The 22194-nt window shown below is 44.2% G+C and overlaps 1 protein-coding gene across 1 annotated transcript in view; it reads left to right on the top strand.

Moving 5' to 3' along the window:
* The window catches only part of lrrc17 (leucine rich repeat containing 17), a 40002-nt gene that overhangs the window by 7382 nt on the left and 10426 nt on the right, over window positions 1-22194 (top strand). The window contains exons 2-3 of the mRNA XM_083657029.1: window positions 8083-8528; window positions 9481-9976. Coding sequence (XP_083513155.1) covers window positions 8265-8528; window positions 9481-9976 — 760 coding nt within the window. The 5' untranslated portion in view covers window positions 8083-8264. The remainder of the gene's footprint in view (window positions 1-8082; window positions 8529-9480; window positions 9977-22194) is intronic.

The following is a 22194-nucleotide window of genomic DNA, read 5'->3' on the forward strand; positions in this document are numbered from 1 at the left end:
ACACACATGCCTACATACACACACACACACACACACACACACACACACACACACACACACACACACACACACACAATAATACATTCATTAGGGATGCTCTATGATATTAACAGCAAATCACATCACCGTGCATCCCTACAAGAAACACTGTCCATTCAAGTTCTGTGGTTGACGCAGTTTGTGCACGCAGTTTGTGCACATTAAATCAAATGATATGTGATTATATTACAACATGCTCATCTTGTAGTCATGATGCCTTCAGGAAACACTTCACCCATGCTTCTTCTCCAAAACTCATGTGTGAATGTGCAGTATAGGCTGTACCTGCATTTACATTGTCACTGTTTTTTTGCAGACTCCTCGCCCTGCATGCTAATGTATATTACCCAACAGCAAGTCCCACACAGAGAAACACCCAAATCTAAGCAGCTATTCAGAGCTTTGTTTTGATTGAGTTCATACTTGTGCTAATGTCTCTTACAGGCCCGTAGACTAACTCTGTAAACTGTTTTGATTGGCAACGCCATTGAAACACTATTACACGCATTACCAGATTAAGATTTTCCATTTGCACGACAGTTGCAAATATTACAGTCATTTTCTGCTGAGTTTATGCTGGTAACTGAATCTCTACCACAACTGCTGATAGGCTAAGAGCGCTTGATTTTCAAACGTTTCAGTTTTACCACTACAATTCACTGTGAAGCGTTTACTGGGAGATATGTGTGATGTAATCCTTTGGGTTACACTGGGCTACTAATGTGGTCTCTATAAAATAAAATAAAATAAAAACACGTAGCCTATCAGAAATGTGAAAGTATTGATTATTGAGCCAGGAACCTGACAATAAAATTTCTAATGACCAGCACCCAATATAAAAACGAAGCGATGTTGCCACTAACAGGGTGAACGTGAAGCATATAAACTTCACGTTACTGTAACACAGAGCGCTTTCACTAGACCGTGAACAAACGGATAAAAATAGCAGCCAAATATGACACTATATAAATTGCTGAAGGATAAACTATGATTGATGAGATGACCTTTTGAATTATGGGTTCACTTTTTCAGTCTGGGGGCCAAATTGGAGATTTTCTTCCGTCTCATCCTTGATTCCAGACCAATGAAAACATACTGTTGCATTGTATACATATTATTATTATGTGATATTATATTTTGGGACCCCTCTGACCTAATTTAATCCAGATCCTTGTTTAAGAAACACTGATTTAAACAACGATAGGACATAGTGGTGGTGGTGGAGTGTGTGTGTGTGTGTGTGTGTGTGTGTGTGTGTGTGTGTGTGTGTGTGTGTGTGTGTGTGTACGTGTGCGTGTGTGTGTGTGTGTGTGTGTGTGTGTGTGTGTGTGTGTGTGTTTTTGTGTGTGTGTGCGTGTGTGTGTGTGTGTGTGCGCGTGTGCGTGTGCGTGCGTGTGTATGGGATGGGGGGCTGTTAAAAATGTACAGTAGTCTGTGTGGCAGTCAGCTTGGTACATTAATACCAATGGGGCGGAGCAGACAGTGGATTTGGAGTATTGCAGTCACATAAGTAGTATAAGCATTACATCAGTGGTTCTCTTGACACTCATTCATCACAATTATTTATTTAGCAACCCAAAATGTTATGGAGTTATTTGGTACAGTATAACAAGACAGGTAAGTAAATGTCTTGTTTTTTGTATTGATAACTCACTACTTTAAAGTGTTTTATTCAGCTCCTTAATTTTCCTGTGACCCATTAGGCCTGGTTTCGAAAAACATTGCATTACATAGTGCTCACACACACACACACACACACACACACACACACACACACGCACGCACGCACACTGGGCAAAACACCCACCAGCTTTTCTTCAAATAGATTCCTCCCACAGGCCAAGCTTACTCTTCCATGGGACGGAAGGGAAAATAAATTGACTACAACATTTAATTTCCAGACAAAGCTATATTTATATTAATTATATTATTAAACCCTATATTATATCATATATATATTTATATTGTGGTTTCAAGGCAGATGAAAATTGTAGAAGAATAAGAAATGCCTCCCAGGAAGTATTTATTTGACCCAAACACTGAGGGCCTTCTGCAGGATGTTTAAGGATACTGGGAGAGCGTTTTACCACAGGACTGGGTTGGGTTGGCAGCTGTGGGTTAGACTGGGGAATAAAACTAGACTGGGATGGCTAATTTGGGCTGGTATGGGCATGGGGTGAACCGCAGGGCTGGGCCGGGCCTTGTTACGGTGGGAGCTGGAATGGATCTGGGGCACTGGAGGCTGACCGTGGCTGGAGGGGACAGGACGTTCCTGCTGAACAGCTGCACTGTAGCGTGGAAACGCTCCGGGCAGCACCGACCAAACGAAAAGTTGAAACTTGGTTTGGAGACGGTTCATTGACTAAATGGGGAAGTGTAAAATGGGAGAATGCTTTTCAAAGGGCAGAGGTCTGAGTCACAAGCTTGTTTCAAATTAATTTGGGGTTTATTTAGAGTTATACACAGGTCTATAAAGCAGTATGATACCAGAGCCTTTCTTTAGAGCAAAACACTGAATGTACAGAAATATCTTTGTCCCTTATTGATTTCCCTTATTAAATCCATAGCAATCACAAAGGAGGCGGTGTAGATATAAAGAGAAGCAGTTGAGTTAGAGACAGCTTTTGAAGCTTTGAGACACAGTAAGACCCACCAGTTCTCACACAAGACAGAACTGACTGAACTGAAATTAGCTGAAACGAAATAGACTCCCATGGGCCCGCTCAGCGGCTCTCCCCATGCGTTCTCCCTCTGAGTCTAGTCTGGTGTTTGCACTGACAGGTCTTGTGTTACAGTAACACGTATCTCTCGTCATCAGGCGCAGTCTGGTGTTTGCACTGGCAGGTCTTGCGTTACAGTAACACGTATCTCTCGTCATCAGGCGCAGTCTGGTGTTTGCACTGACAGGTCTTGTGTTACAGTAACACGTATCTCTCGTCATCAGGCGCAGTCTGGTGTTTGCACTGGCAGGTCTTGCGTTACAGTAACACGTATCTCTCGTCATCAGGCGCAGTCTGGTGTTTGCACTGGCAGGTCTTGCGTTACAGTAACACGTATCTCTCGTCATCAGGCGTAGTCTGGTGTTTGCACTGGCAGGTCTTGTGTTACAGTAACACGTATCTCTCGTCATCAGGCGTAGTCTGGTGTTTGCACTGGCAGGTCTTGTGTTACAGTAACACGTATCTCTCGTCATCAGGCGCAGTCTGGTGTTTGCACTGGCAGGTCTTGTGTTACAGTAACACGTATCTCTCGTCATCAGGCGCAGTCTGGTGTTTGCACTGGCAGGTCTTGTGTTACAGTAACACGTATCTCTCGTCATCAGGCGCAGTCTGGTGTTTGCACTGGCAGGTCTTGTGTTACAGTAACACGTATCTCTCGTCATCAGGCGCAGTCTGGTGTTTGCACTGGCAGGTCTTGCGTTACAGTAACACGTATCTCTCGTCATCAGGCGCAGTCTGGTGTTTGCACTGGCAGGTCTTGCGTTACAGTAACACGTATCTCTCGTCATCAGGCGTAGTCTGGTGTTTGCACTGGCAGGTCTTGCGTTACAGTAACATGTATCTCTCGTCATCAGGCGTAGTCTGGTGTTTGCACTGGCAGGTCTTGCGTTACAGTAACACGTATCTCTCGTCATCAGGCGTAGTCTGGTGTTTGCACTGGCAGGTCTTGCGTTACAGTAACATGTATCTCTCGTCATCAGGCGTAGTCTGGTGTTTGCACTGGCAGGTCTTGCGTTACAGTAACATGTATCTCTCGTCATCAGGCGTAGTCTGGTGTTTGCACTGGCAGGTCTTGTGTTACAGTAACACGTATCTCTCGTCATCAGGCGCAGTCTGGTGTTTGCACTGGCAGGTCTTGTGTTACAGTAACACATATCTCTCATCATCAGGCGCACAATCATGCACTCAGCAAACGTAAAAAAAAAAAAGTGGAGTAACAGCTTGGTAGATGTGAATCGTGCAGTGAAAAGAAATTAACTTTTTACTACATTTGACACGATTGATAGTTTGGCGGTCAGTGTATTCAATGGAGTGTAAAGTGTGCGTCCCCAGAAGCATTCTCAGCTGTTTCTGTCTGTAGCTCGCTAACATACCCAGTCGATTATTCACAATGGAACAGCACCATCTGCATTGACAGGCTTGTTCCACTGTGGGACAGACTGGAAGACTGTAAGAGGGCTGCGGTTTGATACAGTTGGACTGAGTCAGCGTGTGTGCACGCATGCGTGTGTGTGTGTGTGTGTGTGTGTGTGCACAGTGCTTATTGGCAGACCCTCTGGCCTTGCCTAATTGCCTGTGATCACACAAGAGACTCCCATAAACACACGCGCACATGCACACACACACACACACACACATACACACACACACACACGCACACACACACACGCACACACGCACACACACACACACACACACACACACGCACACACACACACATACATACACGCACGCACCAGGCATGGAGTCCAAAACAAGTGGCTATGTGGCAAAAATAGTCACTTGCCATCACTACTACAGACAGTAAAATGTTAATATTTCCACTCTTGGAGGTTTCTTGTTTTGCGGGTGATGAAAGTCTGACAGCATGGCAGTAGAGATGATGAAAGTCTGACAGCATGGCAGTAGAGATGATGAAAGTCTGACAGCATGGCAGTAGAGATGGCAAGACAACCAGGCTGCCCGGAAGTGAGAGAGACAGACACAAAGGCAGGAAGAAAATGCAGCCTGGGGGGACGTCCGAGTAGTGCAGCAGTAGATTCCCTGCCGACATGAGGGTCGCAGGTTTGAGGCCCCGTGTTACCTCCGGCTTGGTCAGGTGTCCATACAGGCACAATTGCCCATGTCTGGGGGTGAGAAGCCAAATTAAGGGTATGTGTCCTCCTGGTCGCTGCACTAGTGCCTCCTCTGGTCAGTTGGAGCGCCTGTTCAGAGGGGCGGGGAACTGGGGGTTTATAGCGTGCCATGATCCTTCTACAATGCTACGTCCTGCTGGTGAAACTCCTCACTGTCAGGTGAAAAGAAGTGGCTGGCAATGGCACATGTATCGGGGGAAGCATGTGCTACCCTACAACTCTCCCCAGATCGGCAGAGGGGGATCTGAAAAAACTTGATAAAAAAAAATAAAAGCAGCCAAGGCATGATGAAATTGCTGAGTTTGAATCCATGTGAACATGACTTTTATTACATTCCATCTCTGCTGCCTTCACTGCCTTTCTGCACTGCATAGGCTCAAATCAAAATAATGCCTACTATGCATATTAATGTCTTCTATCTGCAGACTTGTAGTCAATTTGTCCCCACACCATCGAGAATTTTGCTTTTTTTTAATCAAAGTTATTCTGATTGTGAAACAATAGTTAAAATATAAACCACGTTCTGCTCCAGTTGCACATCACAGGATGGCAGTTGGAGAAGTCTCGCCTCCATACCTCAGATGTATGCTGAGACACATGTTAACACTCACACACACACACACACACACACACACACACACACACACACACACACACACACACACACACACACACACAAATGTAAACTTCCTGTCAGTTGAAACATAGGTAAAAGCATTAATTACGTAATGAAGGAGGCCAAAATGAAAGCAGACAAGGATAGAGTCAGCAAGACAGACAGGAGAGAGAAAGAGAGAGAGGGAGAACATCAGGGTCGACTTAGTGGAGCTAAACATTCAGGGGCCATGATGAGGAGAGAGGAGCACTCTGACCATGTTTTAACCCTCCATGTGTTTGATCATGTTAGCAGATAACAAATGTCTCTCTTTCTCTTCCTTCTTTTTCCCAGTTTCCTCTCCCTCTCTCTCCCACCTTCTCTCACCCTCACTTTCCACCTCGCTCTAATTCTTTCAACATGTGCTGTGTTACTATGCAAGTTGTCAACATGTCCCTATATATAGTCCACCAAGACCAATCCCTGTGCTGTATGTGCGAAAAGGATTCTCTCTCTGTGCACTTTATTTACCTTCCTCCATATTGGATCTTTCCCCTAATAAAGTAGAATCACTCTTTCCTCAACTTAATTTTCTTTGTTACCTCCGCCAAGCAGATTATGTTTCCGGTGCCATTTGTCCGCTGTCTGTCTGTTTGTTTGTTAGCAGGATTAGGGAAGAACTGCTGGGCTGATTTTCATGAAGCTTGGTGGGAGGGTGTCACATGGCCCTAGGAAGAACCCATTACATTTTGGAGCACATCCAATCCGGGTCGGGTCAAGGGAGGGGGGCGGGGCTAGGGAAAAGGGGCAGTAGCTAGGGATAGGATTCATAGGAAGGTCGTAAACCTCGCGTCACCAGGCTCTTCTCGGCGAGAAAGAGCCTGGCTTCCGTTCACAATTGATTTTGTCACCCTACCTGGTTCCGGCCTAGAGCCCGCCCTAGACAGGAAGGGCAGCGTTTCTAGCTCGTCAACTTTTACGTTAACTTGACAATTTGACACAAGTATCAGAACGGCAAACAACAAAACAAAAGATGGACGTACCGAACGAAGTTTTTGAAGAAGTTATTTTAGAAACATTGCGGATTCACAATCTCACATGTTTTAAGCCAATACAGAAGCTTTGAATCAGACAATTAATCGAGGAAAGAGACGCCAAGCTAACGGCAACAAAGACGTTTTTTGGCGCACTGCCTTCCGGTGTTCATTCTGGTTCCGTGGTTTACGCCCCATGACAAAAAGCGGGGTGAAAGATGCCCAGACTAATGAGAGCCACACTAGCCGGTCAAAGTCAAGAGAGAGAGAGACACTTTTACCGCAAAACCACACAGTAAGCGTTTGATTTAGTTTTTAGTTTATTAAATGATAAAACCAATGATAAAAAATTTTGAAAACAATTATAAAAATCATAAAAACATTCAGACCAACTTTATATATATATATATATATATATATATATATATATATATATATATATATATATATATATATATATATATATATGTATATATATATATATATATATATATATATAATATTGTAGCGGGCTGGATTTGTGTGCTACTGTACAGTATTTGTCTATGACTGTCCTGTGCATGTGGGTTACCTTTGGGGTTTGACATGTCTGTGGGGATTTACAGGGTTCTGTGAAGGCAGCATACAGCCAGTGGGTGGGGTGGGAGAGAGGGGCTCACCTGTTATTGGCTGGGGGGAGGGGAGCTGTGGGCGAGAGGGGGACATATATATATATATATATATATATATATATATATATATATATATATATATATATATATATATATATATATATATATATATATATATATATATATATATATACAAACAATATAAAAAATGATAAAAGTGATGAAAACATTCACACCAACTTGATTAAAATATATATAATGAAAACATTCTGATGTTCAGTCTGTCTCTCTCTGGGATGCAGCTCCAAACCTCCAGACAGCTGCTTTGCTTAAACTCCGACGCTGGGACGCTGGTGACTTGATTGTTGCAGCTTGCGCATTTCTCGTTAACGACGAGGAAATGCCAGCTGCAACAATACGCCCTGTCATTCACACCTGAAGCTGTTTCTGCGTCCCTCCTTGCCACTGACCCAATCCCTCCACGAGGCATTGGCGTGTTTGTGTGTTTTGTGTGTTTTTTTGGCATACATTATTAAATAGGTGCACTGAATACCCAGGTATTTGAACTAAAATAAAATAAAAGTCATTTTTGGGTTCAGCTCGACTTTAAGCTAAAAACAAGATCATGTGCACTTTATTAGTCTTGTTTATTTACACTACATCTGCTGCTTTGTGCTACTTACTATGACTGTAGTAGCTTCTAACCTTGGCCATCTGGGAATTAAAACTTAAATACCTACTGTTTCACCAAATAACTGTGAGCTGCTAAATCACCATTAAATGTAAATCTGGATGAATTAAAGTAGTGTCAACAGATTTTAACACCCTTTAACTCTCTCTCTCTCTCTCTCTCTCTCTCTCTCTCTCTATCTCTCTCTCTCTCTCTCTCTCTCTGTCTCTCTCTCTCTGTCTCTCTCTCTCTCTCTCTCTCTCTCTCCAAACATACAGCTGTGACCGGCCTCATACCAACAATCTTCCAAGGCTGACCTGATTACCAAGAGGCCTCCCTCCCCTCTTCTCTTCTCTTCTCTTCTCTTCTCTCCTCTCCTCCCCTCTTCTCTCCTCTGCTCTCCTCTCTTCTCTCCCTCCCCTCCCCTCCCCTCCTCTCCTCTCTTCTCCTCTCCTCTATCATGCGTCTCCTGGCCACCCTCCTCCTCTTGCTACTCCTCCGGTCAGCTGAGGCCCGGCGAGGCCCTCGGTCAGAAGGGCGGGGCGAGGGCCGCGTGCGGGGCAGAGGCAGGGCCGGGGTGGTGAGGCGCCAGGCTCACCAGTGTAAGGAGTACATGGAGGCAGGAGAGAAGTACCTGGACTGCCAAGACAGACAGCTGACCACCGTGATGCAAGACTGGCCCAAAGATATACACCACCTGCTGCTGGCAAGAAATAAGATACAGGTAATTACAGCTATAGCACAGACCATTTGCTGCAGATGGAGCAAAGAGGTAAAGTAGGGCAGACCAACGACACAAACCACCTGCTACTGTCCACCAGATACAAATAACTAGAATGAACAAATTCGGTATTATGGTTTTTAACAGAAGAAAATATCATAAGACCACATCAATGTGCTGATATGATTTAGTGCCTCAAGCCTGTCTCCTGACTCCGACTCTGACCCTAAACTTGGCCAGTTTGTTGATGCTATGAGCATCTGTGCAACATTTACTTGGGGCCTAGATCAAAGAGAGATTTTTCTGTGTGTGTGTGTGTGTGTGTGTGTGTGTGTGTGTGTGTGTGTGTGTGTGTGTGTGTGTGTGTGTGTGTGTGTGTGTGTGTGTGTGTGCGCGCCGCAGGTGTTGAGAGGAACAAAACAAAAGGCTTTGCCAGAAACGTACTAAATAAACTATAGAGATGAATGGGTTGATAACACTGAACAAATATCTGGCAAGAAATTACAATTAAGCTTCCTTTCACCCTTTTTTACTTTTACTTATTTTTGTGTCCTCTTCCTCCGCTCAATGCAGTTTCACAGAGTTGTGTTGATAAACATATGAATGAGGGAAGGAATGAACTCATTGATATCTGGATCTCTCGCCCTATTGGGGTTTTTCAGAAAAACATTGTAATAAAATGTTATGTGTATGCTAGAAGGATAACAAAATGTGGGAGACAGAGTGAAAGAATGAGCGAATTAATTATTTGCATGCATCTCAGGTCAAGTGGACCTTGATGAGCAAGTGAAAAAATGAACGTACAAACAATTGAATGAAGGAATGACTGAATGAAATTAATGAGTGAGAGAGAAAGAAACAAAGAAAGAAAGAAAGAAAGAAACAAACAAAGAAACAAAGAAACAAAAAAACAAGCCAACCTTCCAACCAAACAAACAATTGTTTGTGCATGCAGGTTCTGAGGGACAACATGTTCTCAGCGTTCAGCCAGCTGAAGAGCCTGGACCTGCAGCAGAACGACATCTCCATGGTGGAGGAGCGAGCGTTCAGCGGCCTGGAGCAGCTCACCACCCTGCTGCTGCAGCACAACAGACTGAGGACGGCCTCCGAGGAGGTGCTGCTCCCCCTGCCTCGACTCACCTACCTCCGCCTCTATGACAACCCCTGGAGCTGCAGCTGCCCGCTGGACAGCCTCATCCGCACCCTGCAGGTGCCCAGCAACCGAAACCTGGGTAACTACGCTAAGTGCGCCGAGCCCCACTCGCTGAGGGGCCAGAAGCTGAAGAAGCTGAGTGTGGAGTCGCTGTGCGCCGACGACAACCAGGTGGACCGGAGGCCGGGGGGCGGGGATGGCGGGCAGCCGAACGGGCCAATCAAAGCCAAGCCGGAAGCCACCTCCATGTGCCACACCTACATGTTCCCCAAACCTCTGCTGGACTGCAGCAGCAAAGGTGAGAGACTGTCCACTTCTGTTCTGCTTTGTGCTTTGCAGTGACGTGTTACATAGTCAAGTCAAGACTAGAATGCAGACCTCCAACATGGCCAATAGTTCAGTCTGCTATGATGTGCACATTTTCGATTCCATGCCAACATTTATTGGGTTCTTCCTTTTGCGGTTTGGTATTAAGCGCTATTCTCTGAGAAATCCGTCTCCGTCAGGTCACCCGCACAGCCCAGGGGCGGAAGTTGTCAAAATGCCTCCTTGTGTGTGTGACATCACTGACGTGTGTGTGTGTGTGTGTGTGTGTGTGTGTGTGTGTGTGTGTGTGTGTGTGTGTGTGTGTGTGTGTGTGTGTGCGTGTGTGCGTGTGCGTGTGCGTGTGTGTGTGCGCCCTTATGACATCACTTTTGACATCACATCATCATTAGCTAATTAGCTTAATTAAAAAATCAGGCTCTGTCAGGTCACTGGTGCCCTTTACACCCCCTGAAAGTTTCAGCCCGATCACACTTGAAACGGCGTAGCTGTGGCCGGACACAGAATTGAAACATACAAACAAACATCGCCCACATACTCAATTTTATATCGATAGATAAGAGACAAACTGTCTCTATTCTATTATATTGTACTCAGATCTAATTTGAAGTATGTCTTAAAAGACTCTGGTCGTAACCGACTTCTCAATCTGTTTTCGGTTTTAATGCTGAGTCAGCCTGTGGTAGTGGGCCACAATAAAGACAGGAAAGAGGCACGCATCAGTCTGAAGGGAAGAGAGATAATGGGGAGAGAGAGAGGGAGAGAGAGAGAGAGAGAGAGAGAGAGAGAGAGAGAGAGAGAGAGAGAGAGAGAGAGAGAGAGAGAGAGAGAGAGAGAGAGAGAGAGAGAGAGAGAGAGAGAGAGAGAGAGAGAGAGAGAGAGAGAGAGAGAGAGAGAGCGTGCAGGGGAGGGGAGGGGTAAGGGAAAGAGTGCTTTTCCAATTTATTTTTGCTTGCAACTCCAGTTCCAGTTTTCACATCTGGTTCTCTCTCTCTCATCTTTGTAAAAATGCCACTATCAAACTGGCTGTATCCTCTCCGGTGCTCCATAAAGATTCTGTTTCAAAATTGCTTTTCAAAGACACACTGCAAGTAGAGACGACACATTTCTGCACGCATATCACAGTCTGGGCTGGGGGGTTTACTTTCTTAATTTCCTCTCTCATCTCCCTCTCATCTCCTCTACTCCATCTTTTATCTCGTTCTTTCCCGCAGTGCTAAAACGTGCCTCCTTTGACGTACCACATAGCATCCGCTGAAAAGTCGCCGTGCTGAATGATTGTCTCTGTTTGCGTCACAGATTTAGAGCATCAGCTGAAAAGTCACCATGCTGAATCTGAATGATTGTCTCTGTTTGCGGCACAGATTCAGAGAAAGCTCTACGATTTAAAATGAGTGATTGAAAGCATAAAGGGAGAGCTTATGCCCTCAAGAGAAAGCCATCTCTCAGAGAGCACAGACAAGCCAAAACCACACAATGCTGCATCTGTATTTTTATAGTGGCTCAAGGAAGCGTTTTGCATATTTTCCTAATAATTTTAATTTTTTCGACAGCAACGCTTTTCAATTGCTTCTTTATCTGTAAGGTCTCTGTTTTATCTCTAGGCTGGTTCTCTCATCCATCTCTCCACATCTTTTCCTCTTTCTCTTGCCTGTCATCACTCGCTCCATCTCTCCTTCTTAACGCTGTCCCACCATGAATGTGATTATAAAAGTTGTTTGATATGCTGCCGACATATGGTGATGATGTTTACTTCATATATTCTGTAATGGCTTTCCAACCTGAATTTCCTTCAGGACAACATTATGGTGTTGTACAGTATTGTAGTTTATTACAGTTTATTTCTTTCCACACACTAAACTGTCAAGAGTACAGATTAGAGCATGCTAATGGCATTGCATCAGTATTAGCTAACTTGTTCTCTCATCTGATTATCAAGGTTTGTGTCGGCACAGACACACCATGGAAAGAAGCAGCACAGATGCATTGTATCGTAGGTGCAATGAACTCTGGTTATTGTAGTCCATTGAGGCGAATTCATGGCTTGGACGCATTAGATTCTTTGAAAACTATGTCGACAAGCACTGCCCTCAAAATCAATCAAATACAAAAATGTACCCAGGGATGGGTTGATTTTATTTATTTATTTATTTATCTTCACTTGAGGTGAAATCTCTTTGATGACGGTGAAATGACGTGTCAGCTCAGCAGCAATGTTACATGTGACAATACATACAACATTAGATTAGCAAATAAGTATATAACAGAGTGTGACAAGGTGATCCAGTAAGCTACTGTATGTGGACTTTATTTAAATTTAACAGTGGCAACGAAAAGTGGCAATACATACAACTAAAGCTCATCTAAAACATAACTATCCCAATCCAGTTTTCTGAACTTCACACAGAAGTTAAGGTTTTTTGGGACGATCAGTAATATAATAACTAGATGCCTGAAAAGTGTTTTGGCAAATTTTGGAGGTGACCGGAGCATGTGCCAACTCCGGCCAGACAAACAGACAGCTCTCCAATTATAGTGGTAAGATTGCTGAGATTGTCTGTAATATTGGTGATTCTATTGAAAAATAATAGCTCAGAGCAGCTCATTTAAAAAATAAAATAAAATAATGACGATAACTTTTTTGGGGGGACTGTTTTTCTTAACCTTTATTTGGAGTCTCACTGAGAGCAATGCTCTCGTTTTCACGAGTGCCCTGTTCAACCAACAGTCTGATCTGCACTGAGCAGCTCCACTGGAGTGGTTGGGTTAAGCGCCTTGCTCAAGGGCACCTCAGTGGTGGTAATGAGGGAGGGGCAAGCAACTCTTTTTCACTTTCCCCACCCAGATTTATATTGCCGTTGAGTTCAAAATTCTAAATTGTGAACTATGAATATGAACAGTTCATTTTAAGCTGTGTGACTGAACGTTGAGCTATAGCTCTTCTGTGAACTTGCACAACACTGAGTGGCAGCACTCTGGGTCCGGCTTAACTGGCTTGCCTACTCTTGTTTATTACAGAAAGGGTATGAAACCGATGACCAAAATAGTCATACATTCTGTTATTATGTTACTTATGGTTATTATGTTACTCAAAGACCACTGGGGGTCCCCGGACCTATTCCTCGATCTCTTTCACTCTTTCCAACCCCTAGTCTAAATTTTCCTCTTGTCTCTCTCTCTCTCTCTCTCTCTCTCTCTCTCTCTCTGTGTTCCTCCTCTCTCTATCCTCTGTCCATCCCTCTCTCGCTCCAGTGGTTGAAGGCTGTTCCACTGAGGTGAACCACAGCACATTCCAGTGACTTCAGGCTCCACATGCTTAGACCAGTATTGAGCAGTTAAGCAAAGTTGGTGTGGGTGGATTTTGTAAGGCAACATTTCTCAAAGATAGGACTAGGAGTTATCCTATCAAAATAGGTCTATCGAGGAATTGGTGATGAAGATTTTTGCCTGTAAAGTTCAACATATTCTGTCATTATAAACTTCCCTGTTCCCTACAATGTTCCCTACGATGCTGTTTATATCCTGAAGTTTAGACCGATATGCACCATACAAGTTCAAAACATCTATGTAGCCTATCCTGCAAAACTATGGTCACCAGTGTAGAACTCCTTCCCTTTATGTCCTGCATTAGTCGCCGACAGCACATTTTTCTTTTACATTTTCTTGACTTGAAAAACAACCTTTTTAGAACTTTTTGAACCTATCATATTTCAAAATACAGGGTTGATTTACTTTCCCTTGACAGTCTTTTAGAAAAACAAGCACAACTCAGGCTTAGCTGTCACATAGTGTTAGCATCAAAGTGTGCGACACTGTCAAATGTCTTCAAATCCAGTAAATCACAATATAAACAAAGGCTGTGTTTGAACAAGGGGTGGCACACTGCACCTTATGGAGCGAGCCCTCCAGATCCTGTTCAAGTAGGATGGTAGAACATAGATTTGAAAAGGATCATAGATCATCAACATAAATTTGAGCAGGCAGCAGAAGAGATGTGACTCAACTGTATGGCAAGTTGGCTGGTTGAACACCCCCCCCCCCCCCCCCCCAACACACACACACACACACACACACACACACTCACACGTATACACATCCATCCACCCACACATGCTATTACGTCATGCTCTCCTTGGACTTCCTGGATCGACAGTGGGCAATTAGTCAGCAAAAAAAGAGAATCCTCCATAATGTCAGAGGGAGGGAGCATGAATGAATGAATGAGAGGAGAGAGAGGACACATACCTCCCATCACTCCCACTAACAGTAGGATTTAACAGATTTAACAGATTTAACAGCTCGCTGTGCCAGGCGCCAAGGAGTTTTCCTGCAGCAGTTTGAAGGTCCCGTTTACACTGGGGACTGTACAGCTGTTATGAAACTGATGTTTGAATTGTGGTTCGATTCAGAGTTTCCCTAAGAAGTCTCCGATGCTGGGGTGAAAAGGCTGCTCAAACACCGTGAGAAAAGACCATGGGGGACACTGCAACTTTCCACTGGAACCAATAGCTGTGGTGTTCTTTTAGGCCAGCTGGCAGTTCCTGCTGCTTCCCACTTCACTCCTCTATACATAGCATGTACTATCAAACTTCATCATGGCTTACACTAGAGATTTTTTTTAAATGTAACCCGAACCCTGTCTTTACTGAGCAAAATCTAATGAAAGGAAATTGTCGCTTGAAAAAAATCAGGACCCTAAAGGCCTAAACAGACACGTCCGTCCGCCTCGAATTGGAGCCGTCTCGCCGTCTGCCGGTGCCAGCGAGCCCTACACGCTAGGATGTCACTACACCCTCCCTCCTCAGCAGCCCCCATCAGCCGACGGCGCCCCCCTCCCCACATGACGGCGCTCCACCCGCCGTCATACGGGGAGGGCGGGGCGAGGCTCTGACGGACGAGTCTGTTTAGGCCTTTAGGAAAACACTCTTGTTTTTAGCTTAATGGCAATGCATGTTTGAGTTATCCAGTTATGGATGGAGAAGATGAGGAGCATGCAATCCTTCAATTGAAATGACAACATCAAAATCATCAAAATGTTAGTTACAAGGTTTCACAGGACAACAGTGATATTGAACAATCCGCTCTGTGTATTGAGAGAAAGCTAATCATTGCTACAAATGTGCCATGGCAGGCTACTGTACAGAATCTGTATGTGTGTTAAACTTTGCTTATAAAGGTGCGTTCACACCGAGATATTTATTTTTCGCTCTGTCGTTGATTCAACCCTTTGGAGTCGCTCTGTTTAAATCGCTCATCAACAGGCACACGAAATGACGGACATGTGGGGGATATAACGTTACGCAATGTCATGCTGTTTGTCCACTACGAGCCACCGTCATTGTTTACAAGCTAAAGCCTATCAGCGTGCTCCTAATGCGAGCTCCATTCCGGTAGGACAGACTTCACTTCAACCAGCGGTTTGTTCCAAGCCAGTGTGATCCTTGACTCGCTCTCACACGGCAGCCAATCAGCGTTGAGCGGCGAGCGACTGATGCCAGCGTATTTTCGCTCAAGTTGGGATATTTCATCTCGGGCGACGAGCGTATTTTCTCCCTATCGCTCTGTCTCTGCCGCTCGGACGCCCAGCGATTTTTCTCCCAGGCGAATATACGCTCAATCGCTCGTTTGCATTGACTTTGTATGTAAACTCGACGCCAGCGAAAAACTTTAATAGGTCGGTGTGAACGCACCTTAAGATGTAGCTACACCATGCTACCTGAAAATGTGCCTTGATCAAACCAGGACCTTGTTTATACTCTTTCAGAGTCATGAAGCCGTTTTGGCAGAGACCTTTGATATAGATAGAGACACCCCAACTTCTAGTCACTTCCTGTATCTGTGCCATAGAGGTTTCGCCATTGCCATGCCGCCCTCTTAGTTTCATGCCATTGACAGACAACCAATCACAAGCTGATAACCACGCCCATTTAGGAGACCGGAAGAGTACCATTTATTACAATAGAGAGCCCCAGGAACGAGTCCGGAAATCATCGATGCTAACAGCCCTGGTTCTTCACAGTTTTCGCCTATGGGAGTTTTGAATGGGTTTTTGGCGCGATGCTTCTAATAATCTCTCTGGGCAACGCTGGCTTAATCAAACGCGAACCAGTGTTTAGTAACATCATCTTCACACATGAAGACCACTTTTATGAGTTTTGAAGCTTTTATGTGCCGTTAAAAGGGTGGCTAGCTAGCAAATGGCTAAATGAGACTACAATGTCGACGCGGATATTATACGTCATCACGAGTGAATGCGGAAATTCTTTCTCTCGCAATCAATGCGTGGACGCCTATGCGACACTGTGTGTAGTTCTGGATTAGTTTAGCACAAGCTTTTTACCTCTAGGGCTCGCAGTTACGCTTCAAAACTCATGAAAGTGGTCCTCATGTGTGAAGATTATCCCGCTGAACCTTGGTTCGCGTTTGATTAAACTTGCGTTGCCCACAGACATTATTTGAAGCATCGCGCCAAAAACCCATTCAAAAATCCCATCGACAGAAACAGTGAAGAACCAGGAAGTTCGGGACTTCCGCATTCAGCCTACAAAAATACGTCATCCCTGGGGCTCTCTATTGGTGGAGCCCAGGGCCGTAACCAGGGTTCCGAAATAGGGGAGGTCCAGCACGGGCGCCGCCGGAATTTTTTTTAGGGTTTTTCCCCCCCTTTTTTAGCCATATTTAGAGTAATATATCGTTTTAAATCAACATTAGGATTATACTGTTGTGATGTCATTATTCAGTATATTCTCTTTCATGTCACCACCTGCTCAGCTCTCCTGTCAACATAATTGTAACTAACAAACACAAACTGTTTTAGCCAAATTCATATCAAAATGACACCTACAAACACAGGTACACAACCCAAGCCGTACACAACACACAAAGTCATCATCGATAATAAAAAAAAACATACAGAGGGACATTTATTTATTCCTGATAGGAACGATTGAAAAATAAAATAAAATATATTATGTTGTTTTTAACTTTACACCACCTCTTTTTGTTACTTATTGGGTCATGAAACTGAAACCATGCATATAGCCACCTGCATACCTGACTTCGGAAGCTTGGCAATTGGCATCATGCATGATTAGCCAGTAGCATCCCAACGTGTCACACAGGTAACATTACTTAAGAGACAGACTAGACACTTACTTTCTTGGTTGTTGCTAAAAAATCTGTCAGTGTCACTCACTGTCTGTCGTTCACTCGCTCACTGTCTCGCAGCTCGCTCACCTTCAATTATCTCGCCAGGCAGACAGACAGTCATCACTCACCACCATGCTGCTGCTCTCTCGGAATCAAGTTACCGCGGACGCGGCGTCAGATGACTTCCTGCCTGACCTGCCTTTCGTTTCAAAATAAAAGCGATCCCGTGTTTTTCATGCTTTTCCATGCAGATTGTTTTATTTTTTTCTCTGAAATATTAGGGGAGGTCCGGACCTCCCCGTCCTCATAGCTAGTTACGGCCATGGTGGAGCCTGGAGTGGGGTGTGTCTATCTAATATGAAAGGTCTCTGGCTTCGGTGTACAGACCTTTAGACAGGAAATTAGTCCAGTGCAGGATTCATCACCTCCATCTGCTTGGACTCTGAGTTGAGCAGAGAGGAATTGGGTCCCATATTTTTTATAATTTAGCATGACTTGGCCAAGACTCCCGCAGGATCAGGGAGGACATGTAATCACCGGCACACTCATCTGGTCGTTGTAATAGTGATATTGTATAAACAGGGTTGTCAGTGTGTTTAGAAAATGTTCCACCTCTGCCTTTAAATCTTATGTTCTGTGTGAGTGATGATAGAGGGTTACACGACTGTATTACATACAGCACCAAGATGTTGAGCATCCATTACTTTAATGGGGAAAGCGAGAGCCTGGAGGAACAGGGGAAGTTAGAGGGGATGACAGGTTTTTGCACCTTGCTTGTTAAACGCTAATGAGGGAAAACATCCAGATTCAACCTGGTGGTCATAAGCTCCCTGGGACCCAAATGAGAAATTCAGGCTTTCATCCTTGTACTTATGTTCATTAAAACATATTTCCAGCCCTCTCGTGTAGAGATGCCCATGCAGCCTCAGTTTGAGGCGTGATCAGTAGTGTGGCTGAGGGTAAACACAAGTATGCCACCTCTTTTTAATGGCTGCCACTTATTCCACTACCACTACACCTCTGCTCCTGACTTTTGTATCTAGGAATTGAGGCTCTAGTTGCCTTGTGTAAAATATGGCCAAACTGAGGAAGGAAATGACACTTGGCCTCCATACCATCTCGCTTGTTAAATATTAACAAATTTACTGCTGGCTACTGTACAACAGTAAGAGAGCACTTTATGAAATCATTCACCCTGTCAAGCCGGGGGCATTCGTCCAAACGCACGGTGAACAGCTGACCCTGCGATATCCAAGTGCACACAGTAACAAATTGACTTCTCCCTATTGTCTCTAAACACTAAAAAACATAGGCTGCTCCAAATTGATTTCTAAAGTATTAATGCACACATAAAGTATATCCTGCAGATTTAGCTGTTTATTTTACTTTTTGCAAACGTGAAACATAATATACAATGCAGGACAGCTTCTGAAATATATGGTCAGATAGTAGAGGAAGGAAAGAAAAACAATCAAAAAGAATTGCTGAGGGGCTCAGAAATCTCCCTGGGGATCTCTCTACTGTAAACATGAATCATCAGCAGTGGGAAGCCATACCCTCTGGGGTGGGAAGTGGAGATAAATGTCCAGATAAATGCACTGCAGTCCTCCTAAATCACTGAAGTGGCTCTATCTCTGTAATTTAGACTATGTAAATATAGCAGGCCTATTATTCAACGGCCATGCATTCCCTGCGTTACACCCATGTGTTATACTAATACATAGCCTACTCTACTAATAATGCAGCCTAGCAGACATTTAGACTAGTTTTTACTAGTTATTTACTTTAAATTGCTATAGAAAGTCATTCAAACGTAGCAATTTGACACAAAGCGAGTGCTGTATCATCATGGCGTCACTCAGAAATGCTATCCCTGTACTAATGGTCCAAACGAAATTTACAGCACTGCTATCAGATGAATAATTCAGATCTCCCATTTTTAGTGTCAGATTGCAGCTCATACATTTTTGAAAATATACAGCTGGTTTTCAATGATGCTGGTGTAATGACCACACGTAATCGGAATGTCACACTGCTTAGCCCAAAGAAATACTGTTGATGTATAAATTACCAGCAGTTTTGCTATCATTACATTGGACCACCCATAGAAAAATATGCTGAAAAATGGTACTGTACTACTAATACAGTCTAGTGCTGTGATGATGACCCAAAAACCTTTGCCAGGAAGGATACTGGAAAGTGGAAACAGTGGTATGTACTGTATGTTGGTACCATCAAATACCATGTGTGACCTGCATTGTGTTGACAGTTCTGGCAGCAACCCCTGTTCAGGGCTTGCCCAGGGGTATAGAGCGGGATTCGATCCACCGACCTGCTTCCAATGCGCACGTGCTAACCACTATGCCAATAGAGCTAAGCTCCCTTGGCGGAGCTGGGTAACTGGCCTTTATACTGGGGAGTGAGTTTAACCAACCTACTCGCTATCCACTCGGGACGCACGAGGATTCACAGTCATTCGGTTACACTCACCCCCTAAACTCACTCCATACCCATGGGCATCCAGGTCACAGCACCAATGTACCCTGTGTTGGTTGACAGTTCTAGCAGAAACCCATGTTAAGGGCTTGCCCAGGGCAGGGGTGGAGTGAGATTCGATCTACTGACCTCCCACTTCCAAAGCGCACACGCTAACCACTAGCCTATGCCAAGAGAGCTATGCTCCGTTGGCGGAGCTGCTGGTTAACTGCAGAGTGATTTTAACCAACCTACTCGCAACCACAGTATATGGCCTTTTCACTTTGCTCTTTGACAACTACCCTGTGCGTTAAGAACTGATGCCATAGTTAACATAGGAGAATGCGTAGGCAGACATGTAGAAGTGAGAAGTGGGGGTATTTGGGTGCTGGGCTCCATCCCGCCCCCGCATGACACAACTGCAAAGTGTGTTTTTTGATAGCTGAATCTAAAGTGGACAGATGTTCAAATGCGAGCCAAAGTGATGACTCTAGCAGATCCAGCAGAAACCCAGTCCAAACCCGGTTATGAATGAGTGACCTTCACTTTGTCATGTTTTCATTCTCTCTCCCTCCCCCCCGTCTCTCTCTCTGCATGTTCCTTCACTCAGTGGTCCACTCTGAAGAACCTCTCTCTCTCTGCATGTTCCTTCACTCAGTGGTCCACTCTGAAGAAGCACAGCACAGATGTCAAAATAGGGAAGAGCATGCCACTCTATCTGAAAGTTTTGCACCATTACAAAGATCACAAGATAACCCAAAGACTCGTGCTAAAATGTTCAATAGACTGTTTTCTGACAAAACATTCAACTCCAGGAAGGAACAACATTGTTCAAACAGAGGCTTAAACAGAAATCATCATGGGGCTCTGAGTTAAGGGAGGAGTAAAAAGTACAAGACAAAGATATTTTTTCTCAGGCAAACTCTCGTTTGATAGCAGCCCGATTCATACTACAGATTTAGGGGCAGAGAATGGCATTGTATGAGTGATCTCCTGCTCAGCTTTTTTCCAAACAGAATTTGAACCTAGATCCTTCTAGTCACAATGAGGCCATTTACACCTGGCACTACAGTAACATGCATTTGCTGTGATCAGATTGCAATCGTATAGTGCTTGACCACTTGAAAGTACAGCTGTAAACGCCCCCAAGACACATTAAGGCCGGATTGCGATCTGATCGGCCAAACCACCTGAGGTGGTCAGGGACGCATTGTGACCACATTGAACACAAGTGCTTTATGCTATGGAGCTTGCCTGATGCGATCGCAATCGGATCTCAATGTGGACACTGGACACACAAATTAAATCAGGTTAATGTGGACACGCAGTATCCGATTGCAATCTGATCACAGATCACACAGCATGTTAGTGCCAGGTGTAAATCGCCTCAAAGCCTTGACACTACTGACACCTCTGTATAGACAGCGTGGGCGACTAGCCTCACTTAGTGTCAAATAGAGAAGAACACAGATGCATCTCTCTTGCTCAGCGAGGATTTGTCTTTGGCTCAAGTCTGGTTTGTCACATGGGAGCCTGTGAATTTGAGTCTTGGCTGTGGAATTTCTAGCTGAAGAGCAAGTACTGTCAATGAAAATGCTTTCTCCTTGGACATGATTGTAGATGGACAGGGTAAGACATGGTGGACATGATTGTAGATGGACAGGGTAAGACATGGTGGACATGATTGTAGATGGACAGGGTAAGACATGGTGGACATGATTGTAGATGGACAGGGTCAGACATGGTGGACATGATTGTAGATGGACAGGGTCAGACATGGTGGACATGATTGTAGATGGACAGGGTCAGACATGGTGGGATTCCCTTTAGACTTTATGCTCTCACTATGGGGAGATTGTGGATTTGTAACCTGGGACTTAAAGGGCAACTAAGCCCCCATAACTCTACTTGGAATAAAAATAAAAATAAAGCAAATCAACCCAGTTGATCCGTTCTGTCAGCCCAGCCTGCTGTCTGTTTAATTTAAGACAGTTCTTGGTGATGTCATCGGAACCAAAATCAGCCAATGGGGGCATACCATGGACTGTATGGGCAGACTCAACTGCAAAAGTAGGCGTCAACCCTGGTTCTCTCACTGCATGAAAATTGTACAGTGTGTACAATTCTTACAGTTTACACTCAAATGTGAAGATTTTGCCCAGAATCCTTCACCAACACTACTCAAAAGCCATATACATTGGTTTAAAGCTTTAAAAAAATTGTTTTAGGGTTTAATTCTTTAAGGACTTTCAAAAGTAAATTATTTCATGCCTCTGCTATGTCCCTGCCTTTGTAAATCTCTGCTGCATCAGATGATTACATTTCCTTACATCGGAGAATAGCATCTACATCTGTGTGCATATGTGTGTAAGTCATATTTTGTTATTTGTTGATGATTTTTTGGCACCGTGTCTTTATGACATCTGTAACATCTGCAGCAGTAAATTGCTCTATGTACTGTGTGTGCAGAAAGACTGCAACATATGCAACCTCCATAAGCAAAGTGCCCGTAAGCATTTGTTTGACCGAATGATACATGTAAACACAAAATAAGTGTAACTTTCTATC

Source organism: Poromitra crassiceps (genome assembly GCF_964638095.1).
Source record: "Poromitra crassiceps genome assembly, chromosome: 2".
In the NCBI taxonomy this organism is placed as follows: domain Eukaryota; kingdom Metazoa; phylum Chordata; class Actinopteri; order Beryciformes; family Melamphaidae; genus Poromitra; species Poromitra crassiceps.